General features: G+C 46.0%; 1 protein-coding gene across 1 annotated transcript; it reads right to left on the reverse strand.

The window, feature by feature from the left end:
• Positions 1 to 778: 778 nt before the first annotated feature.
• On the reverse strand, positions 779 to 17,973 carry RRM1 (ribonucleotide reductase catalytic subunit M1). Its single transcript, XM_068676642.1, has 19 exons — positions 17,828 to 17,973; positions 17,141 to 17,229; positions 15,290 to 15,467; positions 14,586 to 14,686; positions 13,915 to 13,974; positions 12,547 to 12,586; positions 11,953 to 12,115; positions 11,217 to 11,358; positions 10,494 to 10,577; positions 9,706 to 9,867; positions 9,134 to 9,213; positions 8,506 to 8,707; positions 7,291 to 7,440; positions 6,166 to 6,387; positions 5,658 to 5,734; positions 4,676 to 4,811; positions 3,341 to 3,436; positions 2,328 to 2,516; positions 779 to 2,000 (listed from the first exon to the last, which is right to left on the reverse strand). Exons 1-19 carry the CDS (start codon positions 17,964 to 17,966, stop codon positions 1,812 to 1,814), a joined length of 2,499 nt encoding a protein of 832 aa, XP_068532743.1. The 5' UTR covers positions 17,967 to 17,973; the 3' UTR covers positions 779 to 1,811.
• Between the last annotated feature and the right edge of the window lie 3,022 nt (positions 17,974 to 20,995).

Consider the following 20,995-nt stretch of genomic DNA (forward strand, 5'->3'; position numbering starts at 1 on the left):
TCAAGCCTTACCTCTGGCACAGTTACAAACCTGCCCTGTGAACTCAGCCTACCTGCCCTGCACATTACTGAGACACAGACGTGTTATAACAGGTCCAGAGGAGAGCCACAAAACTGGTGAGGTCCGGAGCACCTCTCCTGTAAAGAAAGGCTGAGAGAGCTGGGGGTCTTCAGCCTAAAGAAGAGAAGGCTCCGAGGTGACCTCATTGCAGTTTTTCAGTACTTAAAAGGGGCTTATAAAAAAGATGGAGAGCATCTAATTAAAACCATTCCCCTAGTCCTGTAAACTAAAACAAGGGGAGATTTAGATTAGATGTTAGGAGGAAATTCTTCACTGAGAGGGTGGTGAGGCACTGCCACAGGTTGCCCAGAGAAGCTGTGGATGTCCCATCCCTGGAGGTGTTCAAGGCCAGGCTGGATGAGGCCCTGGGCAACCTGATCTGGTGGGAGGTGTCCCTGCCCATAGCAGGGGGTTGGAACTGGATGGTCCTTGAGGTCCCTTCCAACCCGAGCCCTTCTATGATTCCATGACTATTGCAGACCCTTACCTTACGGCCAGATCTGCAAAGTGACACAGACACACGGATGCCCTGCTCAGTTCAGCAGCGTTGCCCCAGCAAACAGGATTCTGTTCACATACCTCGTATCACCCAACAGCCTGCAGGCGGTTCTGTACGAGGAACTGTGGGCAGTATGTGCAGGGCTCACAAACAAGGCTCAAGTCTCCAGCTGCTACAGTTCACTTTTAATAAAAAAAATATGTTCCCAAGATACCACTGTTCATTCCTCTGACATTCCACATTTTATTGAGTTTGGCTGGATTAAAGGGTTAGTTGTATGGTACATGAATTCAATAAATATTTAAGAACTGGGTGATGAAGCCCCATCGCATTAGAGCAGGGGATTAAGTACACAGAGAAATAAAAACGCATTTCCGAAAGTTTGAACAACTAGCTGGGGTGGACAAATGCAACTCTCCAAAAAAAAGATGGTGTGTGCACTTGGACAACACAGAATTCTATGACCAGTAAACCGAATGATAAATTAGAGAGGGTTTTTAACACAGAACAGAACACACTGCGGCAGTTCTGCCATTTCCTGGTCGGAGACAAAAAGGAGGATTTAACACGAGAGCAATGCCCATCCTGTCAGGCTGGGTAGAGGAAATGAAGTCTCCAGGTGGTAAGGCACCCACCACCATTCTGCACCTTCAAAAATATTTTTGGAAAGGGAAGAGCAAGGCACAAGGAGAGCAAGAAATGGTGGGAGAAGGGCCTGGCAGTTGTGAACACACCATCTGTATAAGCCTAACGTAAATTGCTCCTTTGCCATGGCAGCCTGCAGAGCAGGCGTACAACATAATGCTATTTTCCTGCTGTCTTATCACAGCAAAGGAGACCTAACAGTCAGGTCCACTTCTTTCTCTGAAGACACAAGTGAGAGACTTTAGTAAAGGAAATCTATTATCTGAAGACAGACCTTTAAGGTAAGTGGCATTAGAACTTTCCCCATCTGTTCAGGAAGCGTCCTGCCTATAGGGTTCAACGTAAGACCATGCAAGAGCACTTAAGTTTCCCGTAAGCCCAGCTACAAAAGCAATATACAAACTTCTTATGCATTCTATCCATGCACCAACCTGTGCACCAACCCCCAATTCTAGGATGGGGAAGCTACAATACACTACAGTGATCCCCCCCCCCTCTTGCCACAGCTCCAGCAAGACCCTACATGCTGACATTACACTAGATGCACCTATCTCAGAAGGAATCACACCAGGTGGAATGGCTTTGCTGGCACTGCAGGGCTGATCTGTTAGGAGCCACACATCATGCACTCATCCCGGTTCTCCAGGGAGCACACCATGGCTGCTTTGTTCCTTTCCTTCTCTTCTTCTTCCTTGGAGGCCTTCTCCCGCTCCCTGAGCTTCTCTTTGTTCAGCGTGAACTGGATGGGGTTAGCAGCTGGCTTTGTCCTTAGGTAGTACATGCCAGTCTTCAGACCCTGCAGAGCAAGAACGTGAATGTAAGAGCTGGAAGGGGCTGGCACGCAACACAGCCAACCTCTGAGCTGCTGGACCTGACCTTCCTCGGCCACACCGCTGTGCTGGCCTCCCAGCGATGTCTGGTAGACAATTAGTGGGAGCAGTGCCACAGGCATCTGCAGCTTTATTGCCCAGAGAGATATTCACCAGTAACACTGGATTCTTGGAAGGAGATGGCCGTTTACCCTTCTAAGAATCAGCAAGACCAACTTTTCATGAAAAGAACTTATCAAACCCTATTTGCTATCTGTTCCAAACAATCCTCCCACCCTGCCCCTCTCCGATACCTGCTTCCACCCATAGAAATGCATGCTGGTCAGCTTGCCGTAGTTGGGTTCTGCAATGTGAATGTTGAGAGACTGGCTCTGATCAATGAAAGCTCCTCTGTCTGCTGCCATCTTGAGGATAGTTTTCTGGGAGATCTCCCACACCGTCTTATAGAGTTGCTTCAGGTCATCAGGAATCTCAGATATATTCTAAAAGAAACAGGAAGAGTTTTCCAATGTAGTGTAACCAGTGACTGCCCAAATGGTCACATTATACAAAATCTTCATGAATTGCTGATTTCACCAGACTAGGACTAAGGCTTCTTGCACCTGAACTCCATCACTGAACCCAAATATCCTGCATCTGAAAGCACCCAAGCATAAGGAAACAGTGCTAGCTCTAACAGGATGGTTGATTCTGGGGAATTCAAGGGGAAATAAATGTTTCCAGATAGGACATTAACGTTTTGTCCTAAATAGTCGTGAGGTCTTACAAAAAGCAATCCAGCAGCTGGTACCCTCCACACTTCCTGACAAGTAGGATGTGCTTTGTTTTAGCATGCATGACTCCAAGCACAACAGTCACAGCAGCATTTCAAACAGCAGAGCATAAATGCTTCGTTCCACACAGGCTCTTCTACACACACCTTCCAGATCTGGATGTCATACACTTGGCTCCTGTCTCAAGCCAACTCCCTGCTACACAATTACCCCTTTGCAATCTGTACGACAAATGGGAATCCAAACATTTGCAGAATCTGCATGAAGGAAAGCAGCCCAACTCTGTACTTGTCCTCGTAGTAATTAGTAGCATATTTCCCTTGGAATTCCCTATTATATGGGCAGGCTCCAGCAGGAACAAATTACCACTGAGATCAGACACATTCCCTCATATTTCTAACAGAAATGCTCCCAACTATAGCTTTTATTCCCCATGTTAGCTGAGTCACTCATATAGAGCAGACCACTGTGTGGAAATCAGCCCTCAGACAGGCATGAATTCCGGTGCCATTCTCCTAGCTTCACATGTGTACCTGGATAGAGCCATTGTGGGCGATGATTTGGTTTTTCATCTCCTCATTCCACAGGCCTCTCTCTGTGAGATCTTTCAACAAGTGCGGATTCACCACCTGTAAAGAGCAAAGGCCAAAGAACAAAAGCACTGATATATTCTGATTAGGCACACGCCCTGCCTTGTAGCACAGAAATCCACACCGACACGACACCACGTTTTTCAATAGATAAACAAGACCTCGTTCCAGACTGACAAACGTTCACTCTTCAGTTAGCACTGAGGTATGCATGCAAACAGCCAGACTAGTTAAAGTAACAGGTAACAAACGTGAGAAGCTGCTGGCCACTGCTGACAACAGAAGGCTGTCTGCAATGCTTGGCTGACCCCAGGACGGAGCTAAACCAGTAAGGCAGCAATGGGAAAAGCTTCTGGACATTACAGATGTGAAAGGAGAGTACATGAACTCCCCTGCGTGAGGAATGACAAAAGATATGAAAATGAGAGGTCTTGGCTTACCAGGGCTACTGACCACAACCTGAATTACTGAATTACTAAATAAGGGTGTAAAAAATCAGCAAGACTAGGATCAGAAGGGCAAAGAACAAAATATGTGCAGGCTGTTTATTTGGGAGGAAAATAACAACAAACTTTTGCTTGCTGGAACTGTTTGGGGGTACCTGTCCAGCAGCCCTGCACCTGACCCATGCAGCAGAGCAGGATAATAAACCTGTTGTTCTGACCACACGGGCCTGATTTGATCCTGCTGTCAGGAGGAAATGGAGTGCTTTGATGAGGGGACACCCCAGGGGGACAGACCAGACCTCCCTAACAGTTACGTGTTGCCTCTGTCCCACCTAGAGCTCTTTGTTAACTCCAGCCTCCAGAACTCTAGTTGTTTCATACTCTTTCATACATGACAGATAGCTCTGCATCTGTACAGCTTTCACATAACCTCTTCACAGATCTGTTCAGTGCTTTACACACAGCTGTTTCCTCAGAACTGCACAAAGCAGCACCGTGGTCTCAGTTACTCTTCCCAGAGCATGCATGTATCTTCATTAATTTCACTAATCATTAGCAAGTTATTCCTGCAGGCAATGTCAAGGTCTTACAGAGTGTTTTGTTTTGTTTATTTTTCCAGAGAAGAGTAGCACTTCTCTAAAATTTTGCATATTCCCTGGCAGTAAAAAACACTGGTTAGATGTTTTCCTTAACAATTCTGGCCTTCAACATAAACATCCAACTGAATAAAGTAATCAAGTGCGCAGCATCCATCTTGTCTTTCTAAACAGTGAAAGTTATCAGAAGTAAGACCACAGAAAAGCTCTCTGCCACACCTGCTTCAAGTGCTTACCTGAAACTCTCCTGAAAGGACTCTGCGCGTGTAGATGTTACTGGTGTAGGGCTCAATGGATTCGTTATTGCCCAAGATCTGAGCAGTAGAAGCAGTTGGCATGGGAGAAATGAGAAGGCTGTTTCTGACACCATACCTAGCAACGATAGTCAAGAGGTGAAAAGTTTCTACCAAGTGAGACAAGACAGAAAAAGCCCAAGAATAATAGTTTAGAGACTGTCTGCACAGAGCTAAGAGAGCCAAAGAAGGAACTCTCAGCTCACACATACAGAAATCTGACCTTCCTGAGGTAACCTGAAAAATCTCTCACTAGCTGCAGTAAAAAACAGAAGTTCCACTAAGCTTGCAATGTGGGTCAGCACAGAAGCTTAACTCAAGTCTCAGCTATTTTCATCTTTAACCAGGCTTTTCCAAATTATTTAGTCATGGGAAAGGGTGCATAGAAAAAAATCTGTCAGGCACACAACTCTGCAGTGCTCAGGCGAAAACAAAACAAGCAGCCCATAAAAAGCCTCCCCATAGGCAAGACAGCAGACAGATTTACTACATTTGAAAACTAAACTCATGTAAACTGAATAAATTCATTACAGTGACTTCACACTTCAACAGTTGCTGTCTTCAGGACATTCAAGGCTCAGCTGCTTTGCCCTGTCAGCTGAGGAAACAGCTTCCAAGCCTGGCTGACTCTGTCTCACCACTGCATTTGTTTAACTGGAACACAAACCATTCGGCTGATGCATCCAAGATGAAACAAGAGCTCAGCTAAAACAGAGTCTATGGGATAGACTCACTTCGGCATGTAAGAATAAAAAGCAAACAAACAAACAAAAAAAAACTACAAAAAAGATTTGAAGAAAGATCTACTGAGGGGGAAAAATAAAAAAACACAGGGCCATTTTTCTATGTGACCTCTTTTGTTTTCAAATCAGTCGTAACGTATCAAATGCAATTTACATTTAAAAAGCTGTGCAAGAATACTCACTTAGCAATCTTCTCCTTTAAAGCCTTCCAGTCCCAAAGATCAGACGGGGTGACATTCCACATGTCATACTGAAGAATCTGAAGAACACAAGAGTGGTACAAATTAGATAGGGTGCTCTTTTCTCCAGATTTTTTTTATAAATCACATTACAAATCAACCTGTTATTCCTGTTAACTATCCACTGCAGTTGAGCCTCAGCCAAGCTCCTGTACCATAATCTTACAAACACTCAATGTTTTAATCATGCTAAAGGGGCCAGCCAGTACAAGCTGAATCTTCCTTTTATTGTTCTCTGCACCTCAGTTTAAATTATATATTTCTTAACGCACTTAAAAAGCCAAACGATGGAAGGAACTCTAGTATCCTTTGCATTGATGCAATATTATCAGCATATATTATTATCATAATGTGTTTCAATCATACTTCTCCTGTATCAATGACCAGGCACAACCACTTTACTTGCTTTTCACAGATCTGTCCCTGACACAAGACTGTTCCTGGTACTTACTCCTTTGCTGACAGGAGAACCCTCGTATGTTTCATACGGTCCTTGCTCCTCAGCAAGTTCACAGCTGGCTTCCAAAGCACCGTAATAAATGGTCTCAAAAATCTGCTGGTTCAAGCGCTGGGCCTCCGGACTTTCAAAGGGGTATCTCATCAGAATGAAAGCATCTGCCAAACCCTGCACACCGATGCCAATGGGACGATGGCGTCTGTTGGAGCGTTCAGCCTGCAAAAAGAATAATTGCTTGAGCAGTGCTACACAGAATCATAGAGTAAGTTAAACTGGAAAGGACCTCTGGAAGGAAATTAGACCGTCTACCTCTGACTTAATTTGTATTCTGCTGCAACATCCCAGCTTCCAGTTCTGCCCAATTTCCCACTGTTAGCTATTTTGTAGGGCACAAATTTAAGGACCAACATTAAGTGTTTGAAGTGATCACTAATTCTAATTGCTCAACTTGACACACAAAGGGAAGCATGATTTAGAAATGAACACTTCTTGAAAAACAAGCCCACAAAGGCTTTTGAACTCGAGCGTTCTAATTGTACATGCTTGAAAAAAACTAATCCTCATTAGGTTTGGCCTCAAACTTCGAGTATTTGCTTATTTCCTCCTCTGCTGCTTGCCTTGTGGCTTTGTTGCAATGCAAAGAACTTTGCTCCCATTCCCCATCCACAATTCCCAACGCTCTCTCCACTTTCTTTCCAGAAAAATGCGTGTACACTCTACCAAAAATACACAAAGGCAACATTTCAAGATTGAGTTACACCTTCTTGGTGTCTTTCCAGGATCATTCCCTCTGCTCTGCTTTCCACTCTGTGTCTAGTGCTGTTCTGTGCTTTATGGAAATCCACTCGTATGAAAAGAAATCCAACCTCCAAACCATCTCAAGGGGAGGATTCTTCTACAACTGCTTCGCTAGGGAAGCGCTCCAGGTTGAAACTTAAGAAGCCACTAATAACAGGTCACATCTGCAAACGGTTAGTTAATAGAACTCCCAACAACTAGCCTAAACAGGTTTACAAAACCCCTCACTGATTCCTTCTGCCCAAGACTGAACTGGGATTGCTAGAGAACAACAGGCCCTTTGTCACCAGCCTCGTGGCACACCTTCAGCACAGCACTCACCTCTGGCACAGGGTAGTAGTTGATATCAATGATTTTGTTCAGGTTTCGGACAATAACTTTAGTGACTTCAGCTAGCTTCTTGAAATCATATGTATGCTCTGAAGTGACGTACATATTCAGGGCTATAGAGGCCAAGTTACAAACTGCAACCTGGGGAAAAAAGCACAGTAAAAACTGTCATGCCAGCCAACACCTCATGCAAAATACACTCTCTCAATCCCAGAGCATGCTCTCTATACAAACTATACAGAAACAAAGAACCAAGCAAGCTACAAGGATGGAAAAATACGCTCCTTGTTTCTATGGTTTTTTACAAGCTGAAAAAAGGATAACAACAATTGAAAAAGATTTAGTAGATATCAATATCACCATAAAAATTCAGTTCTCTGTCCTGGTCAGTCCTGCTGCCTGTAAGCTTCCCTTCCAGAACTCAGGCCTTACCACTTCTTGTGGTATCAAAATCAGCAACTGATCTCCATTAGACCCAGAATATATTACGGCATTATTTTCATTATTTTTTAACACTCACATTATTTCCAGACCCAGGAGAACTGAAACAAGTTGGCTAAGGTTTCTTGTGCAGCACAGACAGGCAAGATGGCTCTGTCTCCTCTAGAATACTCAGGATTTTATGAGTATGTCAAGGAGCGTAAGCTAAAGAACCACCACTGGCTCAGGCAGCAGAAACTTATTCTTTCAGTTTTAATAGTCTCAAGAGCTTTTTTGCACTCAAAATGTGCCATGCTGTATTAGCACTAATGCATTTCTATGTTCTTTCTTCACCTTTGTTATCAATGCTGCAATCCAAACATAGTACATCTGTAGAGCACCCAGATGAGACAGGGAACTCAAGGGAGAATTATGACTGAACTGCAAGTCTGGAGCTCAGAGAGGTACAGTTTTACTAAACCTTCAGCGTAAAAGATGCTTATATCAGCTTCCTAGGAGCCAAAGAGCTCACTTCTCTATCAAGGTGCCAGAGTTTTGCTTTGATGGGTATCTTCTTTTATACCAAATCCTCCACAGGACTTGGAAAGGAAGGGTAAGCGCCACACACAGACTTAGTAGAAGTGCTGTAAGCACTCAAGTCAGAAAATCCTCGATTTTCTTAGCTACCTGTTCCCTTCCCCATCTAAAAGTGAGACATATTCTAAAAAGCTGTGCAGGCACAGTCACACCTTTCCTAAATGCTGCAAGTTCCTCGTCTCCACTCACCTCATCTTTGCTGGTATACTCCACTATTTCTGTACACAGGTTGCTGCATTTGATGGTCCCCAAATTCTGCTGATTGCTCTTCCGGTTGCAAGAGTCCTTGTACAGCATGTACGGTGTGCCAGTCTCTGTCTGGGATTCGATGATGGCGTACCAGAGCTGCTGGGCCTTCACCACTCTGCGGACACGGCCTTGCTTCTCGTAACTGCAACAGGGCACACGTTGCTTATCAACCCCCACTCTCCAAAAACTGGAATCAATCATTCTTAACAGCAGGTTCCCAGGAAGGCAAGGCCCCATTCATGTCTGAACTGTGTGAATTCATTTTTAAAGGAAACAGAAAGTGTTCACTACAGCACCCTACACAACTAGCTCAAAAGAAAGCCACCAACTGCTTTCTGCAGGAATCATTGCAGAGTTTTCCTCTAAAATAATCTTTCATATGTAGTTCTACGTTAAGCAGTTTGCAGTATGAATCAAACAGTAACCAGACATCCCAGTCTTTGTCCATTTATTAACCTGATAATTCAACGCAGTGATCACTTAGAAGCCAGCACCACAAACCTGTGCCTTGGCTCCCATAGACCACATAAGGGCAGTTCCCTAAATGGATGACTGCCACTTTTCTTACCTCTCATAGAGTTTCTCAAATTCCTCTCCCCACACCTCATCTAGGCCAGGACACTCATTTGGACACATTAAGGACCAGTCCTGTAAGAAGGAAAAAATACTCAGAGAAAATCTGCTAATTAACTTTTAATTAACACATCCAACTTTAGCAGCAAATCCTGCTGTAAACAGAAACACAAAAAACCTCACAGTTCCTATCCTTAAAAAGTAGGAACCAACTCTTCCAGCAGACAGGGAAGGTGTTTGAGTAGAATGATTTATTTAAAAATCAATTATATGAATATTTATGATCAAACTGCTTTTTTAATTCTGAAATGAGTAATTATTAAATATAACCCATTTTCAAGCAGTCACACAAAGATCAATTTACTGAGAAGATTTTGATGCTTTCAGGGTACTCCAGACTAAAAATTTAGCATAATGGTATATCAGGCATGGGCTGCAAGATTAAACCGTGAAGCAAAGCATCATAGAAGGCAAGTTCCTCTGCTGCTAGGAAGCCAGCTCCACAGCACTTGCAAACTCCACGCTTCTCCATTAACAGACCTCTCCCACACCAATCAAGCTTCTTACCTGGTTGGTTTCAACTCTCTTCATGAAGAGATCAGGAATCCAGAGGGCAAAGAAAAGGTCTCTGGCACGCTGCTCTTCTTTCCCAGTGTTCTTCTTTAAGTCAAGAAACTCAAAGATGTCCAGATGCCAAGGCTCCAGGTAGATGGCAAAAGCTCCAGGTCTCTGATACATAAAATGTAGTCAGGATCAGAACAAACAGCCCTTGAAAATATTCCCCACAGTGCTGCTGACTGAACAAAATGCCCTGAACTAACTAGAACTTAGTTTTATAGTCTTGTTAAGGTAATTTCAATATCCTTTTTTACATTACTCTTGCTCTCACTTATTGGAACTAGGTCATGCTACTAGCTCCAGATTCTTAATAAAAATGATCCCACACTAAAAATACCTTCTGTGTCAACAGGAGCTTGACAAGTCTTAGATTTACGTATTGAGTCATGCCCCCACTGACCTCTGGACTATCTGAATATAAAGAATACAGAACAAAAATCTTTCTACAGTATTAATTCAATACAGGGCATACAAAGAGTGACTGATACCCACTGCAAGAGGCTGAACTAACGTGTACCCATCACGCAGCAGATACACACCACACAGCAGATGTATCCCCACACAATAAAATGCATGGTGAATGGAGAACACCAGACTAGAAACAAGGGAAAAGAATCCTGTTTGTAATTACACGTCACCTACCACCACATTGATGTTACTGGTTCAATCTTTCACAGATGTGGTCTCCTTCTGACCTGGGCCAACCCCCTCACCCCGATTTAAGGCTAAGCCAATACCTTGTTACCGCCTTGGTCCACGTAGCGAGCAGTGTTGTTGTAGACCCTCAGCATTGGAACGAGTCCATTAGAATTTCCATTTGTCTGCACAGGCACAGGAAAATTGTTGTTACTGAAAAGCAACTGCCCGAGAGCTGGGCCTGCATTTCTGTACGGCTCTGTTTGTATTTCGGCGGTCAGACAAACTCATCCTGAAAGTGAGCACCTGACCACCTCAATCAGGGCTTTGGTAGCACCACCATCCTCCCCCACACTCCTCTCGTTTCTTGAAGTGAAAAATGCACCATCTGAACTTAATTCCTCCACATAATGCAATCTAAAGGCTTGCAGAGGTTACATGCATGTGTTTATTTATTTATTCCTTTTTGTCACCATGTATCCACAGATTATCTTAAGCAGTTAAACTTAGGAAAAGGAAGAGGGCCAATGCATTAGCCTGTAGGCATTTTCCTAGGCTGCTGATATATACATGAATTGGAATTGCCTGATAAGTACTGGAATGAGATCTGATCCGCTTTTTGGAAGGACTTGTATTAGGAAACCAAGGAAAACCAACCTTCTCATTTCAGGGCATACTGAAAGGAAGGACTACAGAGCTGGACTAACTGCTGTGCTACACTGACAGCAGTGCTGGTAGAAGCCGTGCTGATCTGGCAACTAAGTACAGCCCTCTCCTGAACCCAGAAGGTTCATCTCTGCTGGGTACGCCGCCTGCACACTCACCCCAGCAATGTAGCTGCCCGTGGCTCGGATACAGCTCACAGCAAGGCCAATCCCACCAGCAGACTTCGAGATCAGTGCACACTGCTTCAGAGTGTCATAGATTCCCTCAATGCTGTCATCCTTCATGCACAGCAGGAAGCAACTAGTGAAAACAAATAGCTTTAGCATAAAAAAGTTAAAAAAATAAAAAATAAAAAATCACTAAGTATTTTACCAGGGCTGCAGAAAAACAATGGCAAAAACTGTATATTTTACATGCTATGCCAAGCAAAAAATGAAGCAAAACCATACACTGCATAGTGGAATAAAGGATAGTTTTAGAAAACATCACAAACAGTAGTTGTATTACTGACACCTCTGGTGTCAAAGCAAAGCGTTTTTAAAATCAGATCTGCTTCATAACAGAAACACTTGCTACTTTTAGCATATTTTAAAAAAACAATTACCAGGAGTCATTTTTTAACCAACAAAAGACTATGTATGTAAGCAGCTCTGAAACAGAAGACAGCCGCTTCCATTAGCTTGAGAAGCTAATGACACATTTGTTTTTTCCCCAGAGACTACACTAGAGATCAAGTTAAATTTGACAACAGTTTCTCAAAACTTCATAGAACAATCACAGAAACACAGCTACTAGATTCAGAAGTTGTGACAGCACTTCATTTGGACAGATCCAATCACCAGAACCTCATCTTCCTCCCGTTCTGCATTAAGCATGCTTGAAAGCCCCAGGTACCTGGACAGCTGAGGCCGGTTGGTGCCCGCGTTGAACAGCGTGGGTGAGGCGTGGGTAAACCACCTCTCAGACAGAAGATTGTAAGTTTCGATTGCGGCATCGATGTCATTTTTGTGGATTCCCACCGACACCCTCATCAACATATGTTGAGGACGCTCGGCGACTAGACACAAAAAAGCAAAAGGAAGAAAAGAATCTCAATGTGATGTTTACAATTAGTACAGAGAGAAGTAGAGCCTGTGGTAATAAGATGCAATGTGCAATGGGCCACTTAAGAGCCAGAGTTTTCATAGAATCACAGAACAGTTCAGGTTGGAAGGAACCTTGGGAAGCCTCTAGTACAATCTTCTGCTCAAAGAGAGTCAGCTAAGAGGATTGGACCAGTTTGCTCAGGACCTTATCCAGTTGGGTCTTGAAAAACTCTAGGACTGGGACTGGATAACCCCTCTGAGCAACCTGATCCAACGCTCAGCCAGTACTCAATGGTTTTGCTGGACTGCTCTATGAGGTAGCCTGTCTGCCTCCCCAGCCCTTGCTCTGAGCCATGGCCTTAACTTTTAAATAATACTTTAAGTTGACAGAGACGGTTCTTACCTTTTGAGTTGATTTTCAGCAAGTAGGAGCGTTCTAAAGTCTTTAAAGAGAGAGAGTGCATGTTAGCAGTCATTCAAATTTCAATTTAAAAATCCTGTTAATACAGGAAGCTCCAGCCTCAACCATCTTCCTGCTCCTTACCCCAGCTTTCAACAGGCACCAACCCTACACTCAACTCCTCATCTTGTTAACGACAAAGGATGTTAAGTGACTAATAACCAAAACCAGAATTCCACTAGAAGATTCTAACACTGAGGACTCTGCTTTGGATTATGGAGTGGATTATGTAGCACAGAGCAGCAAGGTTCAACATCACCTTTCAATCCACAGTGAACTGAGGCTAGACAGCAAGGGAGAGCTTGTTCCCCACAATGCCACCTCTCCATGTCATTAATTATACTATGATAATGATTTCTAGACAACCTGTACCACAATCTGCTGTGCCGGGTGATGAACACACCAAATGCCACATATGGTAAACCCCTACAGTTTGAGCAGATGCCTTTTAAAGCTTGTGCCTAATGAATTACAGCAGTAATTACATGAGGGAATGTCAGGCATTGATATACAGCAGCACACACACACACCCCTTCAAGGTCCCTCCTCTCCACCCTGCCTATGCTGCTTCAGCAGCTGCTCTGCACTACACACCTGAGTTTCCTCATTGCAGCCTGCTTCCCCCACACCTGACAGTACGAAACCACGTGCTGATGGAAGAATCTCCTGGACGTAATTCTACACAAAGATCACCAGTTCTTCTAGAGCTTCATTAAGGCCAATGAACTATCAGGTACCCAGTGCTATGGAGAAGCCAAATACCTTCCAGCTAACCCTACAGAAAGCCCACCGCAGCATGCCCTAAAACAACTGGGCAACTAGGGGAGCAGGAGGAGCAGATGGTGGGGGCATAGTAGACTGGACGGGTTGTGGGGGAGATGTTCCAGCAGCATGGAAGAAGACAAACACGTGGGCTGACACACTGAGAACAACTGCTACACAAAACAATGGCGAAAAACAAAAATGCCTTTTTTGGGTTATTAAGAATTAGATGATTTCCTTGAGGAACAGCATGAGCTGGGAAGCTTCCAACGACATTCAGCTGCAAATAACTTGGAGCCTAACAGTTAAAATATTATAGCAGCCAAGGGAACAGAGCACAGCCAAGAAGAAAGTACATGATTCATGAAGTCAGGCAACAGCTTTGTGCAGGTACTTCGTTTCCACCAACCCACTAATGCCCAAGCTACTTCCAGTGCCCTTCGTGTTCAAATCTAATGATTTTGCAAGAATTCCCATCCCTCCCAAGAGACCCAGCTTCAGAACAACTAAGACTGCTGCTTTGGTGTTATCATGAATAATGTCTTTTACCTTAAAACCAAAATAGTTGTAGGAGAAGTCTCTGTCATAGATAATAGCAGAATTCAGGCGCTGAGGGGAAATAAAGAGAAAAAATTAATTTACACTCGGATTGTGGGGGCTTCACATTCAGATATAATGTTGATATTGGTATTTCTGGCCTCAAAAATGTAGTGAAACAGATTATTCAGACAGATCGTCGTGAATAAAACAGGGAAGAACACTGAGGCTGAAACAACAAATGCAGTGCTAACAATTTTTTTCCAAGTACAGTGAACAATTGTTGGCAACATTTTACTGAAGTCGTTAACTAGGCACCAAGAAACACAAGATATAATCAAAATGAGAATGCGACTTCCCCATAAGAACACAAGCCTGGAACAACATGAAATCAGACACCAAACCTCTTCTCTCCCTTCTGTGCGTACAAAACAGATTGCCACAGTGAAAAGCCCTTTTCCCCAAATTAATTAATTATGCTGTTCGTGACTATGAGGACATTTTCTTAAATGTCCTTACATGAAGGAAATTCCTACACCTTAAACTTTCCAGAAGAGAGCAGTTATCAGCTGTACCCATTTCTGTATTGGCTTTTTGTCCTAAAACAAATGGCTTACTTAAGACAAAAAAAATTCATCTTAACTAGTTCACTGAATTTTCAAATCTGGAGAAATGTTACATACATCTTTGTTGGCCAGAACTATGTCTAGTGTTTCTTTAGAGATCATCGGTGAGTGCTTCCCGTTGTGAGGGTTTACGTAGTTGTAGAGGTCATCCATCACATCTACAAGAGAAACAGGTTTAAAAAGAAGTACATCCACAGAGCTATATATATATAGATAGATAGATAGATATCTATATATACAGATATATATATACAGATATATATACAGATATAGATATCTATCTATCTATCTATATATATATCATTTGTCATTTGTTTTCAAAGATTTAACAGGCAGGACTACCCATCCACAAAAATAACCCCTTTCAGCTCCACGCAGATACAACTTATCTTCTACATGCTCAATGATATTACTAAGCTGCTAACGCACTTGCCTTACAACGTTTTTTTTATAGAATTTGTAATTGCAATAAATGAGAAAGACAGTGGGTACATCCTAATTTCGATCAGTTACATTTTTAATCAATCTATTTATAGGGAAATAAATCATCAATCTATTTAAGTGAAATCTATTTTTCGCAAAAGAGGCAATTTCACTTTCCTAGTGACACACAAAACTCATGGTTTCCATCTCCATGGCATTTTTAGTTAGCCCGGGTACTTAGTACCTTCTGCTTAAGAAAGATTTCCATATTTATATCCTCTAAAACTCCTACTCCCTTTCTGACTAATTGCTATCGAAATGCCCCCAAACAGACTTACCACTGAATACTTTCTTAGTTTCTTTGTGCAGATTGGACACTGCAATCCTTGCTGCCAGGATAGCGTAATCGGGGTGCTTGGTGGTCAGGGTCGCAGCCGTTTCAGCAGCCAGCGTGTCCAGTTCCACTGTCGTGACACCACTGTACAGCCCCTGAATCACTTTCATGGTGATCTGGGCCTAGAAAGGAAAATCGTGCAGATCAGCTACCTGTTGTTAAAAAAAATCCTGGTATCTCAGCCATTTAGGGTATAAGACAAGCTCCACTACAAGCAGTACCTTGTTTAATTTTACATTGTTTAATTTTAAAAAGGCAAATTAAAACACTAAATTATTTCAATGAAGTACTGACACCCAAAATTTTAAACCAAGTGATACTGGGGCAGGAGGGAGGTCAGGGAAAGAGCAAAGAAAGAAGAAACCATTAATCTGGAATCATTAAAAAGTTTTTTCTCTGCAGACACTTTCTTAAAGGCTAAAAAAAAAGCAGCAGCAAAACTCAGGAAAAAAAAAAAGTCAGTTTAAAAGGTTACTTGCTTGGAAGTTTTAAAACTACAAATAAAACTTGACTTTAAATGCCTGATGAGACATTTAAGTGCTATATTTAAAACAACTTTGCAACAAGAGAAAAAAAAAATCAACCCTGGAAGGGATACACTGCCTTTTGCTTCATGACTTAACCTAGTCCTCATCTACCAGTCATTTCTTTGGAAAAGACTTTTGTATCTGCCATCTCGAAAGCAGTTACTGCTTTTCTATCAAGTATTAGCACTGCTCACTACAAGAAATATTCTATACTGCAGAACAGAGGGCAGATCTAAGGAGGTGACTGCTACACACATTTGAAACACCAACGGCCTCACAAAACCAGGATGTGTGATTTTCAAACTTTACTCTCTGAAAGGAAGCACTTCACATTAAGGATTTTTATTGCTGGCTTGTAAAGCATCTGGAACAGGAAGATCCACATCCAAAAGGAGAAACGCAGTTCTGGGAAGAAAGATCTTACTACTGCCAAATGAATAAAAATACAGTGCTCCATGTAAAATAAGATTCACTACTAAGACTGGGGTATTTGAAGTCAGGGGGCCTAAGAATCTTGCTTGTGTCCTCATCATCCACAACTTAAGTCGCTGAGATCCAGGCAGCGTACTTTGTGCACTACACTTTTTGGTACAGAATGAATGTCAGATATTTCACAGTTGCAATTTAAGACACAAAAACCGATTGGTGCATCTCAGAGAAGAGCCCAGGTTGGCAACTCCAAATGAACAGGCTGGTTCTGAACATCTACACGAAAATCTCACAGACATCCACAGATCCGTGAGGGAGTGATCCTCTGCACAGGCTGTGAACAGAGATGCTCACATAGGTGCAATCAACATGCACCCAAAGTCCCATGGAGCTCAAAAAAAGGGGGGGGGGTTATTAGAATGACATGGGAGTTCTGACAGAAAGGGCGCCTTGTTTTAAGAGGATCAAGATCTACTTTCCATTTAGTCTTGCTCAAGCTTTACAGATTGGAATTGTGAGCTACCTACCCTAACATCTGAGTTGGAGCAACAAACACGTTTTAAGAACTAAAAGCTCCATCCCTTCAGCATTGTTTGAGGCATCTACCCACAGCAGCTTACAGTAGGTAAAGCAGAGACTTTCCCCTACTCCAGTCTCAGATTTTACACCCACAAAGCAACAGACGCAGAACACAGTTAGAAGAAGTGTGCTACGAATCCATTAGCCAACGGCTCCTGCGCAGGCAGCCACATTTGGCTTTTGCCAAGGTGAATAACCCGGCAACATCTGCCCCCAGCTGCAGAGACCACCAGCAGGGACAGGCCCAGGGACAGACTCACGGGATCCACGAAGTCAGCATTCAGCCCGTAGCACAGCTTCTGGATGCGCGACGTGATCTTGTCAAACATGACGCGCTCCTGGCGCCCATCTGGTGGGGGAAGAGGTTACAGAGACAGAGAGGTTACAGATCCCGCTGCCAGGGGGGCACGGGTTAAGCACAGGACCCCCCCCAGGAGGAGCCAACCCCCCTGGGGTGCCCTCCAGGTGGGAAGCACTGCGCACAACCCACCCCAGCTCCCTGTTAGGGCCCAAGGGGAAGGCTGCCCAGCTCCCCCCTTCCCTGCTGCCCTCAGCCCGTGGTGGGCGCTGCGCCCCTCGCTGTGAGCAGGGCCAGGAGGGGGGCGCAGGGGGCTCGCAGCCCCTCAAAGCCACCCCACAGGGCCACGACACCCCCCCCGCCAGCACCACCTTCTGCAGGGACCAGACCCCGCTTTTCAGTGCCACCCCACAAAGCCGGGGCACCGAGCTGGGGGTCCCCAGCCCCAAACTGGGGCCGAGCCCCCTCAGATCCCCCCCCCGCGCCCCCCGCCCCGTGAGGCGCAGGCGGCCCCCAGCCCGGGGGGGGCTCCCCAGCACCGCGCCCCGCAGCCCGGGGGGCTCCCCCCGAGCGGGGAAGAAGCCGGGGCCCCCCCCGGGAAGGGGCTGAGCCCCCCCCCCGAGGCGCGGGGCCGCCCCCGTCCCCTCACCGCGCTTGACGACGTGCATGGCGGCTCCAACGGCTGCGGGGCCGCTCTGTCTGCGCGCCTCCCGCTCCCGCCAAGCGCGCTGGCCCCGCCGCGCCGCCGTAGCGCCCCGCCCCCGCCGCCTGAAGCCGCGCGCCGCCATCTTAGATCCGGGCACCGTCGATTTTTGCCTCCTTTTTCCCCCCCCTCGCCGCGGGCTCGGGGCTGCCTCCCCCCAGCGCCGCTCCCTCCCCGCCTCGCCCCCTCCCTGCAGCCGCCTTCCCAGCCCGGCCCGGGCAGCGCCGCCCGCCCGGCGGGAGCCGCCGGTTTGCCCGCTTCCAACATGGCGGCGGCAGCCCGGGCGGGAAAGGGATCGCGCGAGGGCGCGAAGTACGGGGCCCGCCAAGGGCCGAAACACCTCGATTCGCGATTCGCGTCACAGCATAGCAGCGATAATGATACGAAATAATATTTAGTATTTAATAATATTTAGTATTTAACAATATTTAATATTCGTGATGTTCTCCAGAGGAGAGGGGGGCCCGCAGCTCCGCTCCTCAGGCAGGCTCCTGGCATGGCGCCCGCCCAGCCCTGCGCTGAGGGGGCTCCCCCCAGCCCCACACACAGCCCCGGGGCACACCGCACCCCCTCACAGAGTCACGGTCACAGAATGGCCGCGGTTGGCAGGGAGCTCTGGAGATCGCCCAGCCCAGCCCCCTGCCAGGCAGGGTCACCCACAGCACATTGCACAGGATGGCAGCCAGGGGGGGGCTGAGTATTGCAGAGCAGGAGCCTCCACAGCCTCCCTGGGCAGCCCGTCCCGGGGCTCCGTCACCCTCACAGTGAAGAAGTGCCCCTTATGCTGAGCTGGAACCTCCTGTGCTTCAGTTTGTGCCCCTGCCTCTTGTCCTGTCACTGGGCACAGCTGAAAAGAGACCGGCTCCATCCTCTCGACACCCTCCCCTCAGATATTCATACACACTGATGAGGTCTCCCCTCAGTCTTCTCTTCTCCAGGCTAAACAGGCCCAGCTCTTTCAGCCTGTGTTCATACAAGTAAAGGTTCCACAGCTGGGGGCACAGCAAAGGGCACATCATGGCAGAAAGGCCCTGCAGGATCTCAAAAAGCCCGTGGCTGTCCTTAAAACACCGGGAGTGACAGCCTCAGTGAGGCGGCACCTTCCCCATGCTGTGTGAGGGACAGCAACCACCATCTGCAGAAATGTCTCCTCACAGAGGGACAGAAAGTGTCCCAGAGTCCAGGCAGCACCCAGGGACAGCGGTGCCCCAAAGTGCCCAAAGCGCTGCTGAGGTTTATACGCATAACACAACCCCCAAAGGCAGCGTTTCCTCTGCCAACGTTCTCTGGGCGCCTTGTAAGCCAGCAGCTGTCTAACACGGCGTGATAACATCTTGCAGTTAGCATCTATGGCACCTTCCTTCCCCGCACAGAAGCGGTGGGGCCTCCTCCCCCCGAGAGGTGCACCCACATGCGGGGACAGCGCCGAGCAGCGCGGCCTCCGCCTGTGCGAGCGGGATGGGGGAGCTGAGGCAAACACAGCACCGCACGGGGGGCCTCAGGTGTTGCCTCGTGAGAACACAAGCACCCAACGTGCAGGGTGGCCTCGGGCTGAGGCTCACCCTGGGGGGCTCCAAGGGAGATCCCAGCAGATTTGGTGGCACGCGACAGCTGGCAGCTCAGTTATTGGGGATGGGATGGGAGAGGGGATAGGATAGGGGATAGGATAGGATATAGGATATAGGATATAGGATAGGATAGGATAGGATAGGATAGGATAGGATAGGATAGGATAGGATAGGATAGGATAGGATAGGATATAGAATATATAGGATAGGATAGGATATTGGATAGGACAGGACAGGACAGGATAGGATAGGATAGGATAGGATAGGATATAGAATATATAGGATAGGATAGGATATAGGATAGGATAGGATAGGATAGGATAGGATAGGATAGGATAGGATAGGATAGGATAGGATAGGATAGGATAGGATAGCTCACTTGGACCTTCAGAAACCATCTAGTCCAACTGCCTGACCAAGCATATTACTGAGGGCATTGTCCAAATATCTCTTGAGCACTGACTGGCATGGGGCATCAGCCATCTTGCTAGGAAGCCTGTTCCAATTTTTGACCACCCTCATGGTAAAGAAATTTTTCTTAATGTCCAGTCTGAGCCTCCCCTGGCCCCGGTTGATGCCATTCCTTGTTCTGCCATCGGTTACGAGGGAGAAGAGACCAGCACCTCCCTCTGTGCTTCCCCCCTCAGGTAATTGTAGAGTGATGAGGTCGCCTCTCAGCATTCTTTTCTCCAAAGAACCGCTAAATACAGCAGGATGATCACCTCTTTTGACTGTTTGCCTAGCTGTGTCTAATGCAGCCCAAAATGCAGTTTGCCCTCTTGGCTGCCAGGGCACGCTGCTGTTCACGCTGAGCCTGCTGTCAACCAGCACCCGCAGAGCTCCTGCTGCTGAGCTGCTCCCTGCCCACCCATCTCCCAGTCTGTGCCTGTGTCCAGCATTGCTCTGTCCCAGATGCAGAACCCAGCATTTTCCTTCACTGAACTTCATGCCACTGATGATTGCTCAATGCTGCGATTTATCCAGATCCCTCTGCAAGGCCCCCCGTCCCTCCAGGAAGCCAGCAGCACCTCCCAGTTTAATGTCACCAAACTTGCTGAGGATGCATCCAGTCCTGTGATGCATCCACTGAGGTGATGCAGGGAATATTTGGAACTGGTCAGGAAATGGAAATAAATTTGGGGTTGTTTCTCTACTTGATGGGAAAAAGGCCTGCAGAAGGAAAAAAATTGCATCTCGGATCATTTGAAGCCTGTGCTGCGTTCACAGATCTTTGCCTTCAAGTGTTTCTACTTTGAGTTTTACTCACTCTTTTTTGGTAAAACAATAGTAGGTGGGGCAGTTGCTTCACTTTATGAGGATGCGATTGTACATCACGGGTTAAACTGCCGCAGAGAAAAACCAGCCTGCTCCCCGCCAGCATGGCTGTGGCAAGATCAGAACGAGCACGATAAACCCAGTGCCTGAGAGGTGAGTTTGGGAAGGAAATGTGGCAACGAGAAACAAACTTCCTGAGGCTGCACAACACCTTACCTCCACCCAGCTCGGAGTCAGCTGTGGCTGCAGCGGTGCCTCTGTGCTAACGGGT

This window comes from Anas acuta, chromosome 1 (assembly GCF_963932015.1).
Source record: "Anas acuta chromosome 1, bAnaAcu1.1, whole genome shotgun sequence".
NCBI lineage: Eukaryota > Metazoa > Chordata > Aves > Anseriformes > Anatidae > Anas > Anas acuta.